The sequence below is a fragment of the Emydura macquarii genome, unplaced genomic scaffold (genome assembly GCF_026122565.2).
Source record: "Emydura macquarii macquarii isolate MOO-44397 ecotype Brisbane River unplaced genomic scaffold, CSIRO-AGI_Emac_v2 contig_2205, whole genome shotgun sequence".
Lineage (NCBI taxonomy): Eukaryota > Metazoa > Chordata > Testudines > Chelidae > Emydura > Emydura macquarii.
The window spans coordinates 10,877,666-10,901,193 of record NW_027132342.1 but is presented as its reverse complement, the minus strand read 5'-3'; the positions used below and the strand labels follow the sequence as shown (position 1 = coordinate 10,901,193).

General features: G+C 42.5%; 1 protein-coding gene across 3 annotated transcripts in view; it reads right to left on the bottom strand.

The window, feature by feature from the left end:
- Positions 1-23,528, bottom strand: part of PRR5 (proline rich 5) — a 155,701-nt gene that overhangs the window by 45,678 nt on the left and 86,495 nt on the right. For all 3 annotated transcript variants that reach the window (XM_067559349.1, XM_067559350.1, XM_067559348.1), the window contains one exon: positions 7,998-8,078. In XM_067559349.1, the coding sequence (XP_067415450.1) occupies positions 7,998-8,078 (81 nt within the window). The remainder of the gene's footprint in view (positions 1-7,997; positions 8,079-23,528) is intronic.

The following is a 23,528-nucleotide window of genomic DNA, read 5'->3' as shown; positions in this document are numbered from 1 at the left end:
GTTATACCAATGTAACTGAGATTGGAATTTCACTTCACTTGCACTCAGGGGTGAGCACAGGAATAAAAATTGGGCCACTCTTGGAGGAGCACTTTCTGTGCCCCTCCCGGCTGGAGGAGCTGGCCCTTCCCCCACTCCACTCCACTCCACTCCACACTCTCCCCCCCCCCCCCCCCGCCGGCTGCAGCCCCATGGCTGGCTCTCAACCCCTCCTCCCTGGGACCGGTCCCCGTGGCCATGGTCCGGAAAAGCTGTCATCTCCAGCCCCAGCCCTGGGCAGGAGGAGCTCGCTCTCCTCACCTTAGCCCTGGCACAGTTCTGTACTCCCACCAATGGGGGGGCCTAGGCCCCTGCTTGCTCCCCTTTACACACGCCCATGCTTGCACTTCAAAAGTAGAAGAATATGAAAACTCTTAGCATTTTCTGATGGTATGTGGCTCTGAGCAATCTGGCTGATTTAGAAATGATGTAACTTCAAAGGAATGAGAGTTTGTCTTGCCTTAATGCTGTGTGTGGTCTGAGTTCTTAGAGTTCTGTACTGCAGGTTTGAGCCCTAAATGACTTTAATAACAGAGTTCTGCAAAGTGTTCATAGAGAAACCTGAAAGTGGGTGAAGCTCTCTGGGCTTTGTGACAAGCTTGAAACTCAGCCAAGTATCATGAACCGCAAAGGTGAATCTGGGCTAGTCAAATTAAAACTCCGAGTTTCACACGGCTTCAGTGCAAAATCATGTTAAAATGCAGCATGTCACTTTGAATTCGGGGACTTCTTTGAATGAAAATCTCTAAGCAAAACTGCGGGAGTGCCAACCTGCATGAAATAAAATTCCCATAAGCCACCATCAAATGAAACAACTGAATTCCACTAGCAGTAATGGTAGAATCAATGTATTCTATGTGAAATTCGTCCCTGTGTAGAGAACCAGCACAAGGCTATGCATCAGTTATGTCCCACTTTATGCATGTTGGGTGCTGAGCTCTTTAGAAAATCTAGTCCTAGCTGTGATTGCTGTACACTTGAAAATCTGGCCTCATGTGACTACTTTAAAGAATACTGAAGGAGCTCAGTGCAACTGTATGTGAAATTTGGTTAAAGAACCAACTCAGTTAAAGATTTTGGCCCCTGCTATGATTACACAAGACAAGTTTCACTGTATTTGAATGCAGACAACTTTGTTGTATGTGGTCACCTTTCCTTTCCCTTTGTTTCCTTCTTCTGGCCATGAAAAATAATTATTACATGATTTTAAAGAATACATGCCCTATTTCATTCGTCTCCATAACCCCCCACCAAAAAAACCCAAAACACCCCACAGGAGGTGAAAACTTACTTGAGGAAGACCACAACATTCAGTACATTCTCCCCTGAAGTGTGCAGGGATGACTACCATTGCAAGGAGCACGTCAACATCTAGCATGGGGCTGTGTGTATTATTTCTTTCTTTATATTTATAAGAATATGCCCATCCTGACCCTGATGCACGCTGTGCAGACATTTTAGGAACATATGAAATTAAAAAATAAAAACAAGGAGTAGGACTTTCAAGAGAGCCCAAGTGGCTTAATATCACAAGGCCCTCTGAAAAGCCAAGGGGACTCATGCAAAAATGACTTTGAAAATCCCACCCAACCAGACAAAACTAAGCATGACATGAACTCTCCCCTAAAAACTCAACCCATTCAAACATACTCCTTTCAGTAAACGTCTAGCGTTGAAATGTTCAAAGCTCATTAAGGGATTTAGTTGTGCAATTCACATTGCAATTAATGTGAATTGCACATACAAATATGGGAATGTTCAAATCCCCTAGCTAGCTTTCAAAAGCTCAACATAGGTGAGTAAATAAACCTTGAATAGTGCTCTGAAGGTCAACAGACCCAGGCTTTGTTGGATGAACAAGGGAAGTGAATCCTGGAGCTGAGAACCCTCTACTGAACACATTCTCCCTACAGCACCTTGACACTCAAATCTAGAGGTTGTTCACAAAAATCCCAGTTGATCTCAACTGCTGAAATGGTGCATGATGCCAGATTCTGCCATGCTTATTCCTGGCAATAGCAACTTTCTTCTCAAGCCATCCCATTGATTTCAGTGGGGCATGTCATGGAACAAGGCACTACTCAGTATGAATAAGGTTGGATGAATCTAGTCTATAATGAAGGGGCAGTACATTTCCACAGAGATATGAAAGCGATACCTCCACTCCAGACCTCTCTCTGCAATATAACCTTGGTATCAAAGCTCAGAAAAAGAATATTGGGGGACATTTCCATATAACAATCTCTTTCTTTATTTCCACCTTCCCTTCAAGTTATTGGTTCTTCAAAATCCAGTCTCAGCTTCCTTGTTGGCTCTACTAGGTGGTTTGTAAATAGCTACTACATAGGTGGCATCATACCTTAGTTAGATATGATGGCTAATTACTGAAGTTCCAAATGTTGATTATAAAATGGTGTTCTCTTGATTAGAAAACTAACCCTCTGATGAACCAAAATACTGGCACTTAGCAGTAGTTCAAATGAGAAAGAAATAAAGCTAAAAAGTACACAGCTTACATGAGCAGTGAAATGCAGCATGCAATGCAGCATTATGGATGCATTAGCATTCTCTGCTTACAGGGCAGAGGCAGAACTGACTGCACTGAGTGCTTCCTTCTCTTTTAATCCCTAATAATATAAGTATTTTATTGCTGACTTCAATTAAATATCACTGAAATGATGAAATCCTTGGGCTGCATCACAACATTAATGTTTGATGTCCTCAGTACCTAGAATTACTAGGAAGTGATCCAAAGCAGAACCGGACCCAACAAAATAGTTTGCAAAATTTTCTTTTTCTTTCTTTCTTTCAACAAAATATATTGTATCAATCCATCAGCCCATGGGCAATGGTCACTACTGAATAGCTATGTCTGATTACACATACTTCTGTCATGGAGTCCAGGTAAAAATACTGGTTAAATTAAAATGAGATTTCTGATCAGATATGAGACCTAATATTTAAACAGCTTTCATTTTACCGAGAGCCATTTTGCACTCATGTGAGGCTTGTATCTTTTTGGCTCTAAATCTACATTGCCTGTTTAAAGACTTCACAAATTAAGATGCTAATATAAACTCACATAAAATGCATTTTTATATCTTCCTGTTGCTTCTTTGGTTGATTTTAAAATTAACTCCTAAATGCTACTCAGAATGAAAAAACCTCTAGTACTTTATTATAGCTGACCTTTATTTTATTAGCTATTAAATTATGAAAGAAGTGAAGAAAGTGTTTCTTTTATCAGGTACAAAATCTTTCAGCAACTGAGAAAATGCTGCTGAAATTTGCATTTTTTGTATCCAGTTAGCATCCTGAAGTTCAGAGGAGAGGCAGCTAACTATAAATATACATCTTTAGTACTGGATATCCTGTTTCCTCACCGTTTCCTCTTTCTTCCAGTTCTTCCTTACTTTTTGAGCAGCGTAAATAATGACATCCAACAAAAGGCATAATAAAAGAGAACTCCCACAGATCTCCACTATATGGAGATATCCATAACTCCATTATATCACACAGTCACAAACAGAGAAGAGTTAAGCAGAGAGAATCTACATATTGTTTTTTTTAATGATTCTTTATTTTGACTTTTTTTTTTAATTGGCTGAAAATTAAGGTGAAGACAACCCTTATGAGACATTACCTTAAGCCTTTTCTCAGCCAAATCCCATTCAACCAACCAATAGGGACTGAATAAAAGCTGTGTTAAGGAGTACAGGATGTAAGTCAATTATACTTTGGGGCTACTTCTTCCTCCACTGGCTTTAGTACAGTTACTCCTGATTTACAGCAGTGCAAGTCAGAATAAAATCAGTCCCTTTGGGCCTGGTTCTCACAAACAACAAGGTCCTAAATGTAATTTACTCCCTCTTTGAGGCATCTTTTTACACGTCCACAGTGGTGTATAGGAGCTTTGGTGTAAATGAGGCCAAGCCTTCTATGTCTGTTCTTTAATAGCAATATTCAGAGTACTGAGAGTATTCAAAGTACAGAAAACTAGTGGGTTTGATTATTATTTTCTTGGAATGTATTTGCACTTATAGCTACAACTACTTAACTTGGGGACCCATCCTTCCTCCCGTTGCTTCTCTGCTTTGTGCAGCTGGGCTCAAAACAAAACCTCCCAGATCAGAAGGGGGGAAGTTTGGAGCTGGGGGAGGGGGAGAGGAGAGGAGAGGAAGAACAGCCATCGGATCTACCCAGTTCTTCCCATATTGCTGAATAGGATGGGGAGTCCCAGAGTGGACCTAGCACAGAAAAGGGGGTCAGAATGTGCAAAAGGTTGAGAAACAAGGGTTACAATGTATGACCTGGGATTAGGAGACCTGGATTCCAGTTCTGGTTCTGCTAGTGACTCGCTGCATGGTCTGCCAAGATTGCCAACCCAGAGACCAATAAGTGTGAAATGTAGTGGTGACTTTGGTGAGGGAAAATCTGCAAATCACGGAGAACAGAAATTTTACATACCAAACTAAAAGGAAAATACTTCCATGTTGGTATGCAAGATCTAAAGCTGCACAGATATATCTTACTCAAATTGTATTAATGACAAGCCCTAATGCTGCAGAGAAGACCTGTATCTTATTACAACTGTATGTCGTATTTATTAAAAAATCAATTTGATACATTGTGTAGTTTAGTTCTGTTTTCTGCATCTTTCCTGAGGAAGGAGGAGAAAGAAAAGGGCAGGTGGGAAAGAAAGAAGAAGAAGAAGAAGGAAGAACAGTTTATCCAATGACACTTGGGTCAAATTTTCAAACATGAAGTGGCACCCATACATTTTATGAGCCAGATCCTCATCTGGTGTAAATTAGTGTAGCTCCCCTAAAGGAAATGGTCCTACACTGAACACGGGATTTGGAGTCAAGGAGAAGATGCACAAATGTTGCAGGTGTAACTTATTTACCCATTTGTTAATATTTGTCCTATGAGGTGACTCCATTTTTTTCACAATTTGATTGCAATAATTGCCAATAGAACTGCACTAATTAAAGCTGGAAAATAACTTCTCTTACTAGTCTTTAACTATGAAGAAAAAACAGCATTTGAGATGAAATTTTCCAGGCTCGGTCTTTGCCAAAAGGTAACATTTTTTGTGTTTGTCTGTGGGGAAAAAAATGCAGCCATGTCTCAGTTATGAGACAGCGATTACATTTGTCCCACTTCAGAATAATATCAACGTCAATTTTTTGGACACAGCTACAGCAATAATGTCTGAAGTATGAACTTTGAACCGAGGCATGCCAATAATCCTCAATGAGCTTAACTAAATTTGAAAAAACAAAAAGTTCTGATTTTAAAAAGTTATGAGGATTCAAAAACTGCATATTCACCGTGTGCAGTAGAAGAATGTAGTTCACTTGGAAAGTGTGCAGTTCAGGAGAGAGAGCTGCTGCTGCTATGTGCACAAAAGTGTTCTAAGCTGCTTAAGAGACTGTCTAGCTAGCAGTTGGCATTTGCAAAACGCCTCCTCTTGATATAGATCTTCATGATCCCTGAACAACCCTCCATGCCACTTATACACCCAACACAGCAGGGCTACTGGGGATACAAGGAGCTTGGTAAAAAACAATTCCCTGGTAGTCACTGAAAAGGAGGATTGCTGTTAGAGGATGGTCAACCTAATTTGGAGCCTAAGAGGAAGAAAAGCTCTAAATAAGACTGGGAAGACTAGTTGGGTTTAACCCAGCCATGGCTTTTTAATCTGTTTATGTAAAAAGGTGGGTTAGAAAACAGCTTCCCTTCACGTTTTCTGACAAGCAAAGCCTGTAGGAAAGCTCTCGCACTGCAAGACTAAATTGGACTAGGCCTGGTGACTCTGCAGTTCCATGTAGCAGAGTGTGCATGTACACTGGATGGATGTGCAGTGAGTCTCCCATTCTCTTCCTTCCCCACCCTCTCCTGCAATGGCCGGGCTCAACCTTGCACTTACTCATACTCATGGATTATGCAAGGATAATCCCGCTAGTCACTTTAAGGGATGCATGCAGAGGGTGGCACTACGCCTGACCCTCTTGTACCAGCCAGTATACACTATATCCTCTTAAGGGGTGGCACAATGGCCAGCTTGCTCTGTGTAATTCCTGGAGCTCCCACTGGTCTCCACAAACCCCCAACACAAGTTAGTGCCTTAAAGACACAATACAGCCTCATAAAGGAAAGGTTGACACATTTCCTGAAACTGATGATAATTTTGGATTGTGCTTCGCTGCAGCCATGGGAACAATTTCCAAATGGTCAGAAGCCTACCATGACTGGAATTTCCAACCTCTAAGCAACAGTATGCAAAAGTTTTGCACTGCTGATCTGTTGTTTATGACAGAAGCTTTTGGTCTAGATTTCGTAATGTGCCCTCAATCAGCTCAGATATGAATCATCAGCAATTGTTCTCCCCTAACACAGCAAAAGTGAATGATCAATTGAGCTAAGTAGGAAGCAGATTTATCATTAAACTAATTAAAAGAAATAGCCAGACTCATCATGCAAGAGTTAAACAATCTGAAGAAAAAAACCTTTATTAATAGCCAATCTGCTGAAAAGCCAGGTAAAAGAAAACCGAGAACCCAATTCTGTTCTCACGTAAATAGGAGTATATCAAGAATAAGTCCACTAAGGTCAACACTGTTGCTCTGGATTTATGCCCTAGTTTTCTAAATGACATCTATACTGCTACAAACTGGGTTGAGAGAGGACTGTATTTGTTTCCAGGACACAGGCAGGTCATTACATTTAGATTTTCCTCTGCTCTACAGCCAAGAGTCCTGCAGTGAATACAGCTGACCAAGAAGTTTTAACCTTGGACTACAATTCTCTGACACTGAGGCCTGGTCTACACTTAGCAGTAAATTCGGCGGCAGTCAACAGGAGACAGGCAAACTACTCTACATAGCTTGCAAATCTTCGGTCAACTTCCTAAAGTCTTTCTGCACGCTGTCTCCACTATGCTACGCCGATGGGAAATGTGTTTTTCCATGGGTGGATTTATGAAGTTGATTTATGGATCAATTGAGCAGGTCTCCACTTCCACTCAATCAATCCTGATAAATCAATCTGACGCCGTCAGTGCAGACATAGCCTGAGATAAAGCTGGAACATCTTCACTGGCTTGCAATAGTACATTGTTCCACTAATCAACTATTGCACTGATTACTAACTCAAAACAACTGATGGCGTCTGCCAATTGACAGCTTCTACTGAAAGGCTATGTTCTTGTACCTGACATTTCCCCACAATTGGAGAATAAATCTGTTGTAACACAAAGCAGATAATGGTCTAAATCCCATTTGCCTTGGCATCAATAGAAATATCTGAGTGAGTAAGGGAAGCAGGACTGGGCCCAACAGACAGAGTGTTATAGAGCTGTGCTGCAGACTTTGATACTATGCTTGGTGCCAGAGTGACATGAGGATGTAAAGCAGACCTATGTACAGTATTAGCTTGTCTTGTGCAGGATTGTTTCCTACAGTTCTTTCCTGAAAGGGTTGTTTGGACCAGTTTCTAAATGACTCAAGCAATGGAGCTTCCATCATGTCTCTTGGGGAACCATTCCGCAGACTTGTAGACCTCACTGTACAGAGTTTTTTGTTTCTGATATTCAGTCTGTTGCCAGACCCTGAGCAGTGGCTGAAGAGCATTAAGTACGGCTCGGCAGGGGATGGGTGCAAACGTGGCTTTTTAAGCTACCTTGCTGGCCTGGTCTAAGTTACGACAACTGCCACTGGCCTCAAGGGGCCATTCTATCAACTGGCGAGCAGCTGGGCATACGGGAGCCCCAACCAGGTGTACCTTCCCCAGCCATGCCCCCTGCATTGGGGGCTGCGAGGTGTAGGTCCAGCAACAAGGGCTCTGTAACACCCAGGGATTCCTGTACTCTCAGTGTTAGGTAAATCTGCTGGCCAACAACATCAGTTTCCTAAAAACTGTGTCACACTGCATGTATCTCTGATTGTGTTACTCACCTAACGCCTTCGTTGAGGTTGTAAAGTTCATGGTCTGGGAGCCCTTTACGTTGGAACACTGCTATTACTCCATTATGGATACTGCAAGCAGAAATTAGGAAAGGAGTCATTACTCTCGGATGTTGGAATGTAGCCACTTGCATGATAAGCTGCACGTCAGTTTCCAGAGACCTCATGGCCTACGTGGTCAAAACTGACCAGTGATGTTTGGTACCCAACTTGAGACACTTTAAAGGGGCTTGATTTCCAGAGGTGGATGGCCTTTCTGAAAATCAGGGCTCTTTAAGATGTCTCAGTTTGACCACCCAAAAACTGAGGCACCCAAAATCACTAGATCTATACATTTTAATCAGAAGAATAAAGGCCCCATCAAAGAGGAAAATTAATAACTCTACCATAAGTTCAGTGACAATATTCTGTGCATTAATGATATATGTATTTTTTAAACTATGGTAATTTGATACCTTTACCAATAATCAGCATTTCAAGATTAAACACTAAATGAAGTTGAGACCATAAATAAATGCTATTTCACTCAAATATATTTACACAAGTCACAAAAATGCTTAGAGCTTTCAAAGACTTTCAAAGAAAAAAATATGGACACACCTCTCTTCTATGCTGAGTCTTTGACTAATTTTACTAGACATCTCTCATTTCATTTTCGTAAGAAAAATAACAGTACCACGACAGAAAAGCATCAGTAACATAGACTAATTCATTTCTACTTCCCGCCCCTCCAAGATTTATGCCCCTGCCTTAGGTTGAGGAAAAGCAAGACTTAGCTGAAAAAATTAGGTGATATTTAATGTTTATGAAAATCAACCCTCAATAGAGGTAGTGACGAACCAGGGATAGGTATAATGGAGATCAATTCCAACCATAAGTTCTGCTAATGTACCGTCCTTCTCAACACCCACTTTGAATTCCACTTCTCTTGTATGCAAAGGCTGTTTAGAGACCGTTAATTTTGCCTATGTGTTTCTGCTGTGATCAACATTGACTGCGCAAAAAGCAGAAGCCCCTAAATTCACTAAGCTCTGTCTAGAAGTTTAAGTCAGGTACTTAACATTAACTCACACTGCTTAAAGCTGCCACCCATCATCATTTTCATGACTGGCCAAATTTTGAAGGGCTGTTCTGAAAATCTGCAGAACACTCTGGGCCTTATCTTGCAGCCCTTACTCCCACTAGTGATGCTTAGCACTCCCACTGACTTTAAGAGGACTCCACACATAAGGGTTACTCAGGACAGATCTACACTACAGAATTACTTCAGTATAACTACGTAGCTCAGGGATGTGAAAAATCCACACCGAGCAATGGAATTAAACTGAACTAAGCACTGGTGTAGACAGTGTTATGTTGATGGGAGAGCTTCTCCCGCCGACATAACTACAGCCTCCCATGGAGATAGATTAATTGTGCCGACGGGAGAGCGCTCTCCCGTCAGTGTAGATAGAGCGTTTTCATTAAAGCGCTACTGCAGTGCAGCTCTGTGCTGATGCAGTGTTTAGGAGTAGACCTGCCCTCAGATGAATACGGGTTGCAGGATCAGACTCCAATGCAGTCCTGAAATACATAAACACATGCAATGAGGCATGCATCATGACTTTCAAAGAATTTGTTTCTGAGGACAAAACTAAAAAGTTAACTCAAATGGTATGTGTCTACCCTTCGAGCTGGAGCTGTAACTTCCAACTTGGGTAGACATACCTGTGCTAATTCTGACTGAGCTAGCGCAGTAAAAATAGAGCATAACCGTGGCAGCTCAAGCAACAGGAGGGGATAGCCACCTGAGAACGTACCTAATGTCTCAGACAGGATCGTAGGTGGGGCTAGCCCCTCCTGTCGCTCATGCCACTGCAGCTACACTTCTAATTCTAGCACGCAGCTAGATCAGAGCTAGCACAGGGATGCCCACTCGAGCTGGGCACTACACCTCCAGCTCAAAATGTAGATGTTCTTTATGTCTATCATCTATCCCTCCAGTTGTTTTGCCACATGATTCCACGACAGTTTTACACCATTTTCCCCTAATAGATTCATTCTTACTATGGTGTCCATTTGAGCTGTCCAAAGAAGACTCTCCTTATCAGTTTAAAATGGAGAGGAGAACAGCTCTTCACTCATGAAAATATTCTAATAAATGTATGTTGGTCCTGCCTGTGGCATTTACATCTCTGTGCGAAGCGGCATTACCCCAAGAGGAATACTGGAGAGACTGTACCTCAGTCAGACAGTCCCTTATGGGGAATCTCTGCACAGTGGGGGTGTGTGTGTGTACCATATGCTCCATCCTAGAGAGAAGATTGCTTGCCCACCCCCAGCACCCAAGTCTTGCTTTATGCATTAGTTCGGGTGAAGGGGAGTCATGAGAGGGGCAGATTGGGAGACTGACTCGTCTCCAGCATTCCCTGTTCTTTTTTTTGAATTTTGCAACCCAAACATGGCAGCACTGTACTAGAGCAAGAGAGCCACAAACTGGAAGTGACTAGAAACTAAAGGTTGAATTAAAAATGAAAGTGACTAAGTTAGTTTAATGCTCCAGATGCATACAAATGCACAATATAAACAATTACGATTAATGGCAAAATGTTAAAGAGATTTTTACAATTTAATAATCAAAGTAACACAAGTAAAGAAATATAAAATTCAAAATTGATGTAAAGTGGCATAGCTCCATGATCAGACCCATGGTTTTAAATTCAACTGCATCTCTTTCAGCTTATCTTTAAAAATGAAAAATATACCAAGAGTGATCACTTCCAACACAGACAGAGAAATATGCATATCCATTAGTGTTACCCTGACAGAAACAAACATGTCTGAAGAGCTTAGTTCCCTTTGTGGGGAGGAAAAAGGAAAAGTTTTAGTAGTACACCATCCTATTCTCCTTTCAGAAGTATTCTGATCCAGAGGATAGGACATTTAACTGAGAATCACAAGATCTGGATTCTATTTCTGGCTTTACTACTGTGTGGCTTTGGCCAGCATCGGTGCTTCGGTTTCCCCATATTTAAAGTGGGGGTAATGATACTTGCTCACCTCCATAAAGTGCTTTAAGATCAGTGGATGTAAAATGCAATGTAAGAACAGAGTATTAGTATTATTAGTATGTGATTATTGTGGTTATGGAACAGGAGAAGAACAGACAGGCCTGTAACCAGAGCTGATCCAGAGAACAGAAAGGTGTTCTGTCTGCCCGGTGCTAAGACATGGGATGTGGACCTGAGGCAGAAAAGAATTCTAACGGGTGCAGGAAAGAATCCACTGATTGTCCTTCATGTGGGTACAACAAATGATACAGCTAGATTCTCACTGGAACGTATCAAAGGAGACTAGACCAGGCTGGGGAAAACTCTTAAGGAAATCGAGGCTCAGGTGATCTTCAGTGGGATTCTGCTTGTTCCGAGAGGAGGACAACAAAGGCGTTACAAGATTATGATGATCAACAGATGGCTTAGGCAGTGGTGCTATAAGGAGAGCTTTCATGGACAGAGGACTGTTCTCTTGGGATGAAATTCACCTAAGTAGGGAGGGAAATGCATTTCTAGGATGGAGGCTGGCACAACTGATTAAGAGAGCTTTAAACTAGGAAGTTGGGGGAGATGGTTGGGAGATGCCCAGGTAATCTCCATGTGTGATTTTAACACTGAGAGTGAGGAAAATGAAGTAAGAAAGAACACAGCAGTGAGTATGAGAATGGACAGTAAGAGGAAGCGTAATGTAGATACCAGTTAAATAGGCGATACTGGCGGTAGAATGACTGTGCCACATCAGGTAAGGAACGTGAAGAAAGCCAAACAGCAAAAATTAAGATGTTTGTATACCAATGCGAGGAGCCTGGGTAACAAAATGGAGGAACTAGAGCTACTGGTGGAGGAACTGAACCCAGATATTATAAAGATAACAGAAACATGGTGGAATAGTAGTCACGACTGGAGTACAGGTACTGATGGGTATGTGCTGTTTAGGAAAGACAGAAAAAAAGGCAGAGGTGGTGGAGTAGCATTGTATATCAATGATGAGATAGACTGTAAAGAAATTGGAAGTGATGGAATAGATAAGACAGAGTCTGTCTGGGCAAAAAATCACATTGGGGAAGAAAACTACTAGAATTTCCCCTGAGATAGTGCTTGGGGTGTGCTACAGACCACCAGAATCTGATTTGGACACGGATAGAGACCTCTTTAATGTTTTTAATTAAGTAAATACTGCTGGGAATTTTGTGATTATGAGAGACTTTAACTTTGCAGATATAGACTAGTTGCAATAATAGGGCCTAGCTTTTCCTGGATGTAATAGCTGACGGATTCCTTCACCAAATAGTTACTAAACTAACAAGAGGGGATGCCATTTTAGATTTGGTATTGGTGAGAAGTGAGGCCCTCACAGAACAACTGGTTGTAGGGGATAACCTTGGATCGAGCAACCATGAGATAATTCAGTTCAAACTAAATGCAAGGCCAAACAAAAATAGATCTGTGACAAGGGTCTTTGACTTCAAAAGGGCTAACTTTAAAAAATTAAGGGAATTAGTTGGGGAAGTGGACTGGACTGAAGAACTCATGGATCTAAAGGCAGAGAAGGCTTGGAATTACTTCAAGTCAAAGTTGCAGGAATTATCTGAAGCCTGCATCCCAAGGAAGGGGAAAAAATTCATAGGCAAGAGTTGTAGACGAAGCTGGGTGAGCAAGCATCTCAGACAGGTGATTAAGAGAAAACAGAAAGCTTACAAGGAGTGGAAGATGGAAGTGATCAGCAAGGTAAGCTACCTCTTGGAGGTCAGAACATGTAGGGATAAAGTGAGAAAGGCCAAAAGCCAAGAGAGTTTGGACCTTGCAAAGGGAATTAAAACCAATAGTAAAAGGTTCTATAGCCATATAAATAGGAAGAAAACAAAGGAAGAAGAAGTGGAACCGCTAAGCACTGAGGATGGAGTGGAAGTTAAGGATAATCTAGGCATGGCCAAATATCTAAACAAATACTTTGCCTCCATTTTAATGAGGCTAATGAACAGCTTGGGGATAGTGGCAGGGTGGCTAATGGGAATGAGGATATGAAGGTAGAAATTACCACATCTGAGCTAGGAGCCAAATTTGAACAGCTTAATGGGACTAACTTGGGGGGCCCGAATAATCTCCATCCAGAATATTAAAGCAACTGGCACATGAAATTGCAAGCCCATTAGCAAGTATTTTTACTGAATCTGTGAACTCAGGGGTTATACCATACAACTGGAGAATGGCTAACATAGTTCCTTTTTTTAAGAAAGGGGAAAAAAGTGATCCAGTTAATTACAGGCCTGTTAGTTAGACCTCAGTAGTATGTTAGGGCTTGGAAAAAATTTTGAAAGAGAAAGTAGTTAAGGACATCGAGGATGGGTGAGGTTCTGTGGCCTGCATTGTGCAGGAGGTCTGACTAGATGATCATATTGATCCCTTTTGACCTTAAAGTCTCGGAGTCTATGAGACTCTTCCAAATTATCACTGCGTCACTTTTCTTCTCTCCTAACCCTCTTACCTGTCTTCCAAACACAAAAGGAATTACTAACTACAAAGTGCAGCTTTTCCTCTTTGATCTTGCACCTGGAAAAAAGCCTCACAGTTTGTTTGAAAATGCAGGGCTGAATCTCCTCTCTAACCTGCAGAGTGGATCTCTGTCTACATGCCAAACTCCCACTGACTTTCTATTTGCAAAGTAGGGTGGGTGGGCGGGCGTGAGCCCGCTCCCACTGACTTTCTGCAGAAACAATGTACAGAACAGCAATAGAAATCCACAGAGGTGCTAACAGAGCAACACTGTGGGTCACAGAGTTGAATTTCACCCTAAGACTACCTGATGGAAAAGAGCTTTAGGAAATTGAAAACAACGCCACACACACACCTCCACCTGTGTTCCTGGTTTTACCACCGACTTAGCAAGGACTCTTTTTCAGAGCTCTGCAGTGGGATCACACTATAGTGTAATCTGCTGTAACGGAAAAATGACAAGTTTCTAGAATGTAAAGTTGGGACCAAATCTGCCTATCCTAAGTATGCTAGTTTGTGTTTGACAATCTAGTAAAGAAGGAAGATCATTGCCTTGTGAAGCAGAGAGGGATGTGGGCTACACTCAAAGTTCCTATGAGAGAAATACAGACGTCAAAAACCTGGTCCAAGCCAGCAGTAAACCTTATCTGGACTTTCGGATGGGTTCAATAATATTTTTTCCAGAGTTAGAACCATATTTGAAGCCATCTCCCTAGAAAGGCGTAATTACTATCCAGTCCTTTCATAACTTAGTTTCAATTTTATACTACATGGAAAAAAAAACCTGGTTACCAGAAAAATGAGTCCTGTTTGATAAGAGGCATCAAACTCAGGTTTGGGGATATCTTCTCTCCTCCCAAATTGGTGTTGAAAATGGTTGCTCCACTGGTGTGGACACAGCCAACAGAGTTCAATACCTGTTGTAGCAAGAGAAAGATATACCTACTACTGGAAAAAGTCTAGATAATATCTAAGATGTTTTGCTCTAATGGGTGTTAAGCATGGTTGACCCTATGCAGAGTCAGGTCCACAGCAAGACAAACACGTGGAGCTGAGGTGAAGCCCTGGAAGGAAAGAGATTTGGCATCCGTTCACAAATTCTGGTTCATTTTCATAGCAGAGAGACAGCCACAATGTTTAACAGTGAAGGAACCTACAGCTAACTTGCTCTGGCCTCATACGCATGAGGAAAGGAAAATAAAAGTGATGTGTTAGGGATAGTGAGCATAGGATCCAGCCAGGCAGAAATGCATACACAAACAAACAGCAAACATCACCCTCTCTCTCCATCTCTTGTTCATTTGATGACATTTTCAAGGTATTAAGTGCCCTTTTCTTGTTTGAATCCGCCTCGCACATACGCATTAATAATCCAATACGGTTGATTTTGGCTGGGTTGAACAGACACACTCAATTTACAACCATTTGAAAATTGGCAGCTAAACGTCCCTGGTACAGAGTGGAAGCCACTTGGCCATGTTTAATATTATGAGTAATATGTGAGATGCAATTAATGTAGTGAATAAAACAAGTACTCTTTACACATTCTTCTAGTTCGGAAATGACATCCTCTTGTAAAGCAAAATGACTGAGTATCTGTTACAGCTACAGCTCTCTCTCTCCTCCTTTGGAGATCCTTTGTGAAGGAGGGGGAGGGTTTTCTACCCAGAATTTCAACATGTCTGTTACTCCACAGAGGAGGCTCTCTCAAATGGAGCAAGATTCTCAACAAATGTTCACAGGGATTGATTGTGGCTTTTAAGCTGGTGCCCTGGATAGGAGGCTTTGCAGAGCAGCGCCACCCCAGCCAAAGCACCAGAGACAGTCTGCCAGGGCTCTTCCTTGAACTGAAGGGAGTACAACCTGCTCCATCCATTAGAGGGAGCAGACTGAGCCCCCTGGGCTACTGGACGTGCTCTGTGAGTTTGGTAGGGGGCTTGCCTCCTTTTTTATAGTCCTGTTCCCTAAGCAACCGTCCCAGAAAGCAGGGAGCCCAGGGACTTCTACTGTGAGTGGCCCCTGTACAGTTGCTCAAGGGACAAGGGAGAAGATTTTTGTTTGCCTTTGAGTGGCAAGGAAGACAATATGGATCACAGCTGTTGTGAACTGCACAGGATGTGCCACATTTGTCTTACTCTCAGAGGATAGAAGGGACTTCTCCTGTATGAAGTGCAAGCTGGTCTCCATATTGGAAAAGAAGGTTAAAGGACTGGAGACCCAAATATCAACCCTGCATTGCATCTGAGAAAATGAAGACTTTCTGGATAGAAGTCAGGATTTGGTACTGCAGGCACAGCATGCTAAAGAATCAGAGAGGGCAGTGCAGGGGGGGACAGAAGAATGGGGAAGAAAATTGTCAGCATGTGACCTCCAGAAGAAGAAATAGGAGAACCCATATATCCCCAATGCAGATAGAGGTAAGCAACCGTTTTCAGGCTCTCTGCACAGGTACTACTGTGGAGAATGGTTTGGAAGAGTCATCTGAGGGAAGGGATCAAAAAGAGACCCCACTGATCGGAAGGCATGGGATGCATTGTCTTAGGGATGGGGGTTCCAAGACCACCACTCCAAGAGGAGGAGACAGGTGGTAATGATGACTGGGGACTCCCTCCTAAAGGGGATGGAGTCATCCATCTGCCATACAGACCTGGAAACTTGAGAAGTGTGCTGCTTGCCTGGAGCTAGAATTCAGGATGTGACGGAGAGTCTGCTGAGACTCATGAAGCCCTCAGACCACTATCCCTTCCTACTTCTCCACGTAGGCACCAAAGACACTGCCAAGAATGACCTTAAGCAGATCACTGCAGACTATGTGGCTCTGGGAAGAAGGAGAAGAGAGGTTGAGGCGCAAGGGGTTTTCTTGTCCATCCTCCCTGTTGAAGGAAAAGGCCCAGGTAGGGACCATTGAATTGTTAAAGTAAATGTGTGATCATGCAGGTGGTGTCAGAGAGAGGGCTTTGGTTTCTTTGACCATAGGATGTTGTTCCAAGAAGGATTGCTAGGAAGTATCGGGATCCACCTAACGAAGAGAGGGAAGAGCATCTTCACAGACAGACTTTCTAACCTAGTGAGGAGGGCTTTAAACTAGGTTTGCTGGTGGGTGGAGACCTGAATCCAGAGATAAGTGGGAAAGTGGGATACCAGGAGGAAGCACAAGGAGTAGAGTGCAGCAGGGGAGCCTCCTGATTTGTACTGAGAAAGTAGGGTAATCGGCTAGTTTCCTTAGGTGCCTGTACATGAACACAAGAAGCCTGGGAAACATGCAGGAAGAATTGGAAGTCATGGCATGGTCAAAGAACTGTGATGTGACTGGAATAACAGAAACTTGGTGGGGTAACTCACATGACTAGAGCATTCTCATGGATGGGTATAAACTGGTTCAGGAACGACAGGCAGGACAGACAAGGTGGAGAAGTTGTACTGTATGTTAGAGAGCATTATGATTGCTCAGAGCTCCAGTATGAAACTTGAGAAAAGCCTGTTGAGAGTCTCTGTGTTAACTTTAGAGGCGAGAGCAACAAGGGTGATGTTGTGGTGGCCATTTGCTATAGACCACTGGACTAGGAGAATGAGGTAGACCAGTATTTCTCAACCTTTTAAGTAGCAAGTACCCCCTAACTTCTGAAAATTTTAATAAGTACCCCAACACTTAATTTTCCATTCTAGGAGCTGGGACCAGGCGGGAAGCAGGCAGCTGCCGCCTGCCTCCCTTCACTGGATTTTTCACCGCGTATCCCCTGCCTGTGTCTTGCGTTTCCCCAGGGGTACGTGTACCACAGGTTGAGAAACTATGAGGTAAACAAGGCTTTCTTCAGACAACTAATGGAAGTTTCCAGATCACAGGCCTTGGTTCTCAAGGGGGGCTTCAATCACTCTGACATCTGCTGGGAGAGCAGTACAGCACTGCACAGACAATCCAGGTAGTTTTTGGAGAGTGTTGGGAACAACTTCCTGGTGCAAGTGCTGGAGGAACCAACTAAGGGCCAAGCTCTTCTTGACCTGCTGCTCACAAACAGAGTAGAATTGGTAGGGGAAGTAGAAGTGTGTGGCAACCTGGGCAGCAGTGACCATGAGATGGGTGAGTTCAGGATCCTGACAAAAGGAGGAAAGGAGAGCACCAGAATATGGACCCTGGACTTCAGAAAAGCAGACTTTGACTCCCTCAGGGAACTGATGGGCAGGATCCCCTGGGAGGCTAATATGAGGGGGGAAAGGAATCGAGGAGGGCTGGCTGTATTTCAAAGAAAACTCATTGAGGGCACAGGAACAAACTGTCCTTATGTGCAGAAAGAATAGCAAATATGGCAGGCGACCAACTTGGCTTAACAGAAAAATATTTGGTGAGCTTAAATATAAAAAGGAAGCTTACGAGAAGTGGAAGCTTGAACAGATAACTAGGGAGGAGTAGAAAAATACTGCTCGAGCATGCAGGGGTGAAATCAGGAAGGCCAAAGCTAGCAAGAGAATTGCAGCTAGCAAGAGATGTGAAGTGTTACAAGAAAGGTTTCTACAGATATGTTAGCAACAAGAAGAAGGTCATGGAAAGTGTGGGCCTCTTACTGAATGGGGGAGGCAACCTAGTGAGAGATGATGTGGAAAAAGCTGAAGTACTCAAATGTTTTTTTTTGCTTCTGTCTTCACAGACAAGGTCAGCTCCCAGACTACTGCATTGGGCAGTAGAGTATGGGGAGGAGATGAGCAGCCCTCAGTGGTGAAAGAACAGGTTCAGGACTATTTAGAAAAGCTGGACATGCACAAGTCTATGGGGTGGGATGCAATGCATCTGAGGGTGCTGAGGGAGTTGGCTGATGTGACTGCAGAGCCATTGGCCATTATCTTTGAAAACTTGTGATCGGGGATCCCGGATGATTGGAAAAAGGCAAATACAGTGTCCATTTTTTAAAAATGGAAAAAGGAGGAGCCAGGGAACTACAGAGCAGCCAGCCTCACCTCAGTTCCCGAAAAAATCATGGAGCATGTCCTCAAGGAATCCATTTTGAAGCACTTGGAGGAGAGGAAGGTGATCAGGAACAGTCAGCATGGATTCACCCAGGGCAAGTCATGCCTGATGAACCTGATTGCCTTCTATGATGAGATGACTGGCTCCGTGGATGTGGGGAAAATGGTGGACATGTTATACCTTGACTTTAGCAAAGCTTTTGATATTGTCTCCCACAGTATTCTTGCCAGCGAGTTAAGGAAGTATGGGTTGGTTGGATTAATGGACTATAAGGTGGACAGAAAGCTGGCTGGATCATTGGGCTCACCAGCTCGATGTCTAGCTGGCAGCCTGTAATAAGCGGAGTGCCCCAGCGGTTGGTCCTGGGACCAGTTTTGTTCAACATCTTCATTAACGATCTGGATGATGGGGTGGATTGCACTCTCAGCAAGTTCGTGGATGACACTAGACTGGGGGGAGTGGTAGATACACTGGAGGCTAGGGATAGGACACAGAGTGACCTAGACAAATTGAAGGACTGGGCCAAAAGAAATCTGATGAGGTTCAACAAGGACAAGTGCAGAGTCCTGTATTTAGGATGGAAGAATCCCATGCACTGCTACAGACTGGGGACCGACTGACTAAGCTGCAGTTCTGCAGAAAATGACCTGGGAGTTACAGTGAAGAAGAAGCTGGATATGAGTCAATAGTGTGCCCTTGTTGCCAAGAAGGCTAACGGCATATTGGGCTACATTAGTAGGAACATTGCTAGCAGATCAAGTGAAGTGATTATTCCCCTCTATTCGACACTGGTGAGGCCATATCTGAAGTATTGTATCCACTTTTGGCCCGCCACTACAGGAAGGATGTGGACAAACTGGAGATAGTTCAGCGGAGGGCAACAAAAATGATTAGGGGGTTAAGGACATGATTTATGAGGAGAGGCTGAGGTAACTGAGCTTATTTAGTCTGCAGAAGAGAAGAGTGAGGGGGGATTTGATAGCAGCCTTCAGCTACCTGAAGGGTGGTTCCAGGGAGGATGGAGATAGGCTGTTCTCTGTGGTGGCAGATGACAGAACAGGGAACAATGGTCTCAAGTTGCAGTGGCAGAGATCTAGGTTGGATATTAGGAAAAACTTTTTCTTTAGGAGGGTGGTGAAGCACTGGAATGGGTTACCTAGGGAGGTAGTGGAACCTCCATCCTTAGAGGTTTTTAAGGCCCGGCTTGACAAAGCCCTGCTGGGATGATTTAGTTGGGGTTGGTCCTGCTTTGAGCAGGGGGTTGGACTAGATGACTTCCAGGGGTCCCTTCCAACCCTAATATTCTATGTTTCTATGCGCTCTGAGTATGAAAGCAACTATATGAAGCAGGCACAACAAAACCTCAATGTTCCTATTATTTGTACATGCTACTACTGGCTATTTTTCCCCAAGAGGATTAGCCTGATGGAAGCAGCCTGAACTATCTGGAATTGGATTCCCTTTATTTCATTTTGGGCACTCAGTAACTACAATGAGATTTAGGGCTTGTCTACACTGGGAGATTGATCATCATAGTTATAGCAGAATAACTAAAACAGGAATAATTACTCTGGAACACTTTTATTTAGAATGCCGTGTCCAAACAGGGGAGTTATACCGGCATAGCTAGAACGCAGCTTTAGAATATTTAGGAATATGGAATTTATTCCGCTTAAGATATGCCGGTCAATTTCTAGCTCTTGCCAGACAAGCCCTTAGGCTCCTAAATGACTAAATCACCTTTTAAAATAAGACTTAGGCACTTTTGAAAGCCTTACCCCTAGTCAGTACGTAAACTTGGGTGGGGAGGATATTCAATGTATTTTTGTCATCATTTTCTCCTGTTATTATATTAATCTTTTTAACCTCTTCATTTCTCTTCTACAAGTTATGGAAGCTCTAATTAATAACACTGAACATATTACTTAGGCCTTGTCTACATGAGAAAGTCACACCAGTTTAACTAAAGGTGTGATTTTAAACCAATTTATTTAAATAGGTGAAAAAGGCTGTGGGGGCATTCATGTCAGTTTAAGAGCAGCTCACTTGTGTTTGTGGCAATTTGTGTTCCTAACTGACTTAAACTAACCTGAAATAAACCTGGTTTAAATCAAAATATGAAAGTCTAAACAGGGGGTTGCACTGGTTTTCTAAATTAGTTTAAATCACACTTAGTTAAACTGGCTCAACCTTTTCCTGTAGAGAAAAGATACTGTTTCTACTCGGAGAGACCCTGATCTTACAAGCTGTTCCACTTGGGTGGACCCTGGTGCCCAGGCAGATGCTGCATGGGGTTTTATTTTGTAATCTATATAATTCAGTTCATATGAAATGTCGCTATACTGGGGCAACCTGAGCTCACGTTTTAATAATTCAACTTAAACTGGAAATGCTTTATAAAAAAGTATCCCATAATCCCTTTTATAACATACCCATTTATATGCATATATTCACTGATATTGCACTGAGCATCTTGCACATACATCACAAAATTTAAATTTAAGAAAAATAAATCAACATTCCCTGCCCCAGGTTCCTGCAGTGACTGTGGTAAAGGTAAAGCACCATTACAATAGGAGGAGTCTGGTGAAGAGAAGACAGAGAGGACATGATAATAGTTTTCAAATACATAAAAGGTTGTTACAAGGAGGAGGGAGAAAAATTGTTCTTGTTAACCTCTGAAGATAGGACAAGAGGCAATGGGCTTAAATTGCAGCAAGGGCGGTTTAGGTTGGACATTTGGAAAAACTTCCTCAGAGTAGTTAAGCCCTGGAATAAATTGCCTAGCAAGGCTGTGGAATCTCCATCTTTGGAGATTTTTAAGAGAAGGTTGAACATCTGTCCTGTCAAGGATGGTCTAGATAATGCTTGGTCCTGCCTTGAGTGCAAGGGACTAGACTAAGTCTAGGTCTCTTCCAGTCTTACAATTCTATGATAGCGCAATCACTGTAAAGCGGAAAATGCTGAGTTTTTAACATTGCCCATCCTCTGCTAACTGTCAGTACTTATTGTTATTACAGGGTAAAGTTCAGCCCGCGTAAAAGAGAAGCACAAGGACTGTGCACCTCCTGGGCTATATTTTGCTAGCTTAGGTGGAACTTCAGTAGTGCATAGCCCTCTGCACAGGGGAGAATCTGTAGGGTTCTATTGTTGAAGCTGATCGTGGTGTCCAGGAAGTTGAAGTTAGGTGGAAGTGTTCCAGAGAGAGTTTAGTGCTGGGTGGTAGTTGTTGAAGTTGTGCTGGAAATCTAAAAGGGAGTTTAAGCTCCCTGTCAAGATGATGAAAATACTGTCGACATATCTTGGGTATCTCCGTGGTTTCATGGCACGTTTATCCTCATCCCCAAAGGAAACCTGCACAAATCTTTCAAAAGACACGCCTTGGAGCTTAAGTTCATTATTTTGCTACACTCTAAAAATCATGGACTGAACACTGGATTTATGGCTTATTGCAAGTCTCTAACCCACTAACCCCCATTTTTGTCCTATAACTGCAGAGGTGTTAAAACAGGCACTCTATCTGGAATGGTCCCTTAGAATATGTGCTAACAACTTATGCTAAACAATCTGTTCATTCTTGTATTTAGCAGTGACGCCCAGACCTGAAGAAGGGCTCTGTGTGGCTTGAAAGCTTCTCTCTCTCACCAACAGAAGTTGGTCCCATAAAAGACATTACCTCACCCCCACCTTCTCTCTCTAATATCCTCAGACTGACATGGCTACAACTACACTGCATATACAGGTGATTGAAAGTTATGCTAATTGAATGGTATTATGCTTTTTCCACAATTCTGTTCACTTATATCAAGAGATATGTATCTCACAATCCCTTGCAAAGCTGAAGTCAGCTTTGGCACTGGAAAATACAAAGCCCATCAAAGACAAGGTATGTGAATATTCTGCACTGGTACAAGCTTGGGAGGTACTGTCACAGGCTAATAATACCAGGAAAAAAACAAGAGATAAGCAAAGGTACTGGACTAGTACAAATTGGTGTGTTAGAACTCAGTAATGTACACAGAAAGCCCTCTAACTTGTAAACAAGTCTGATATGAAAAGAGAGGTTTTTGAATGCATATTTCAAAGCACATCTTCTGTGCAAGCTGAACTGCGTGGTGTGAAAAACAAGCTTCCCAGACGGACTGGTATGGTATTAACTCATTCCTTTCTGTATAGCTCTGCTTTGACTTTACACAATACATTTGGCTATGCTTGGTTGTTTGGTCTTTTACATATTTCTAATACCGAATGCAAGTGTTGTTAAGCAATTGGCTATACTGTTAGCAATAATATGAAATTCATTAAAAATACAAAACACAGGCAAACCGCACAGATCAGGGGTTTGGTAATGGGATACATACAAAGCCAGACAGGCCCAGGAGCCATTGGCGCAAGGGCACATAAGATCCTCTTTGGTTCTAGCAAATGACCTTCATGGTCGTCTGCTATCTCATTTTTGAAACATGACTGCCATCTTCACAAGTTAATGCTGAATGTTATTATCCATAGGACAGTACACAATGCTGCACTCAATTTCCATTTTTGGTACTCTTTTTAAGCAATTACCATGTCTTTTCATGCACTAAAATGGTATATATGATATACATATTATAGATATAATATTTTGAGACAGTAAATAAATATTTATAAGAGCTAAGCAGAGTAAGAAATCAAATCACAGTCTCAAAAGAGGACTGTTTCTTGAATCATCTGTGCACTTGTTGTGTACAGATAAGCTCCCCAATACTGAATAATGCTGCAAGCTTCAGGCAAGGTAAGAACCCACTTGTTTCTACTACTGTATGAACAAGGACAACACTGTTTTAGTCTGCTGATCTAACATACACATTAAATGTGGAGATAAAAAGATATATATGTCTTTTTCTCTCTCAGACATCACAACCTCTCAGGGTCTGATTCTTCTCCTTCAGAATCTGAACAATTCCCACTGACTTCCATGTGGCTTCATTGGTCATGCAGTGGGAGAATGGGGTGCAAGGAAGGTGCGTTGTGTGTGTTTGTGCGCATGTACAGACA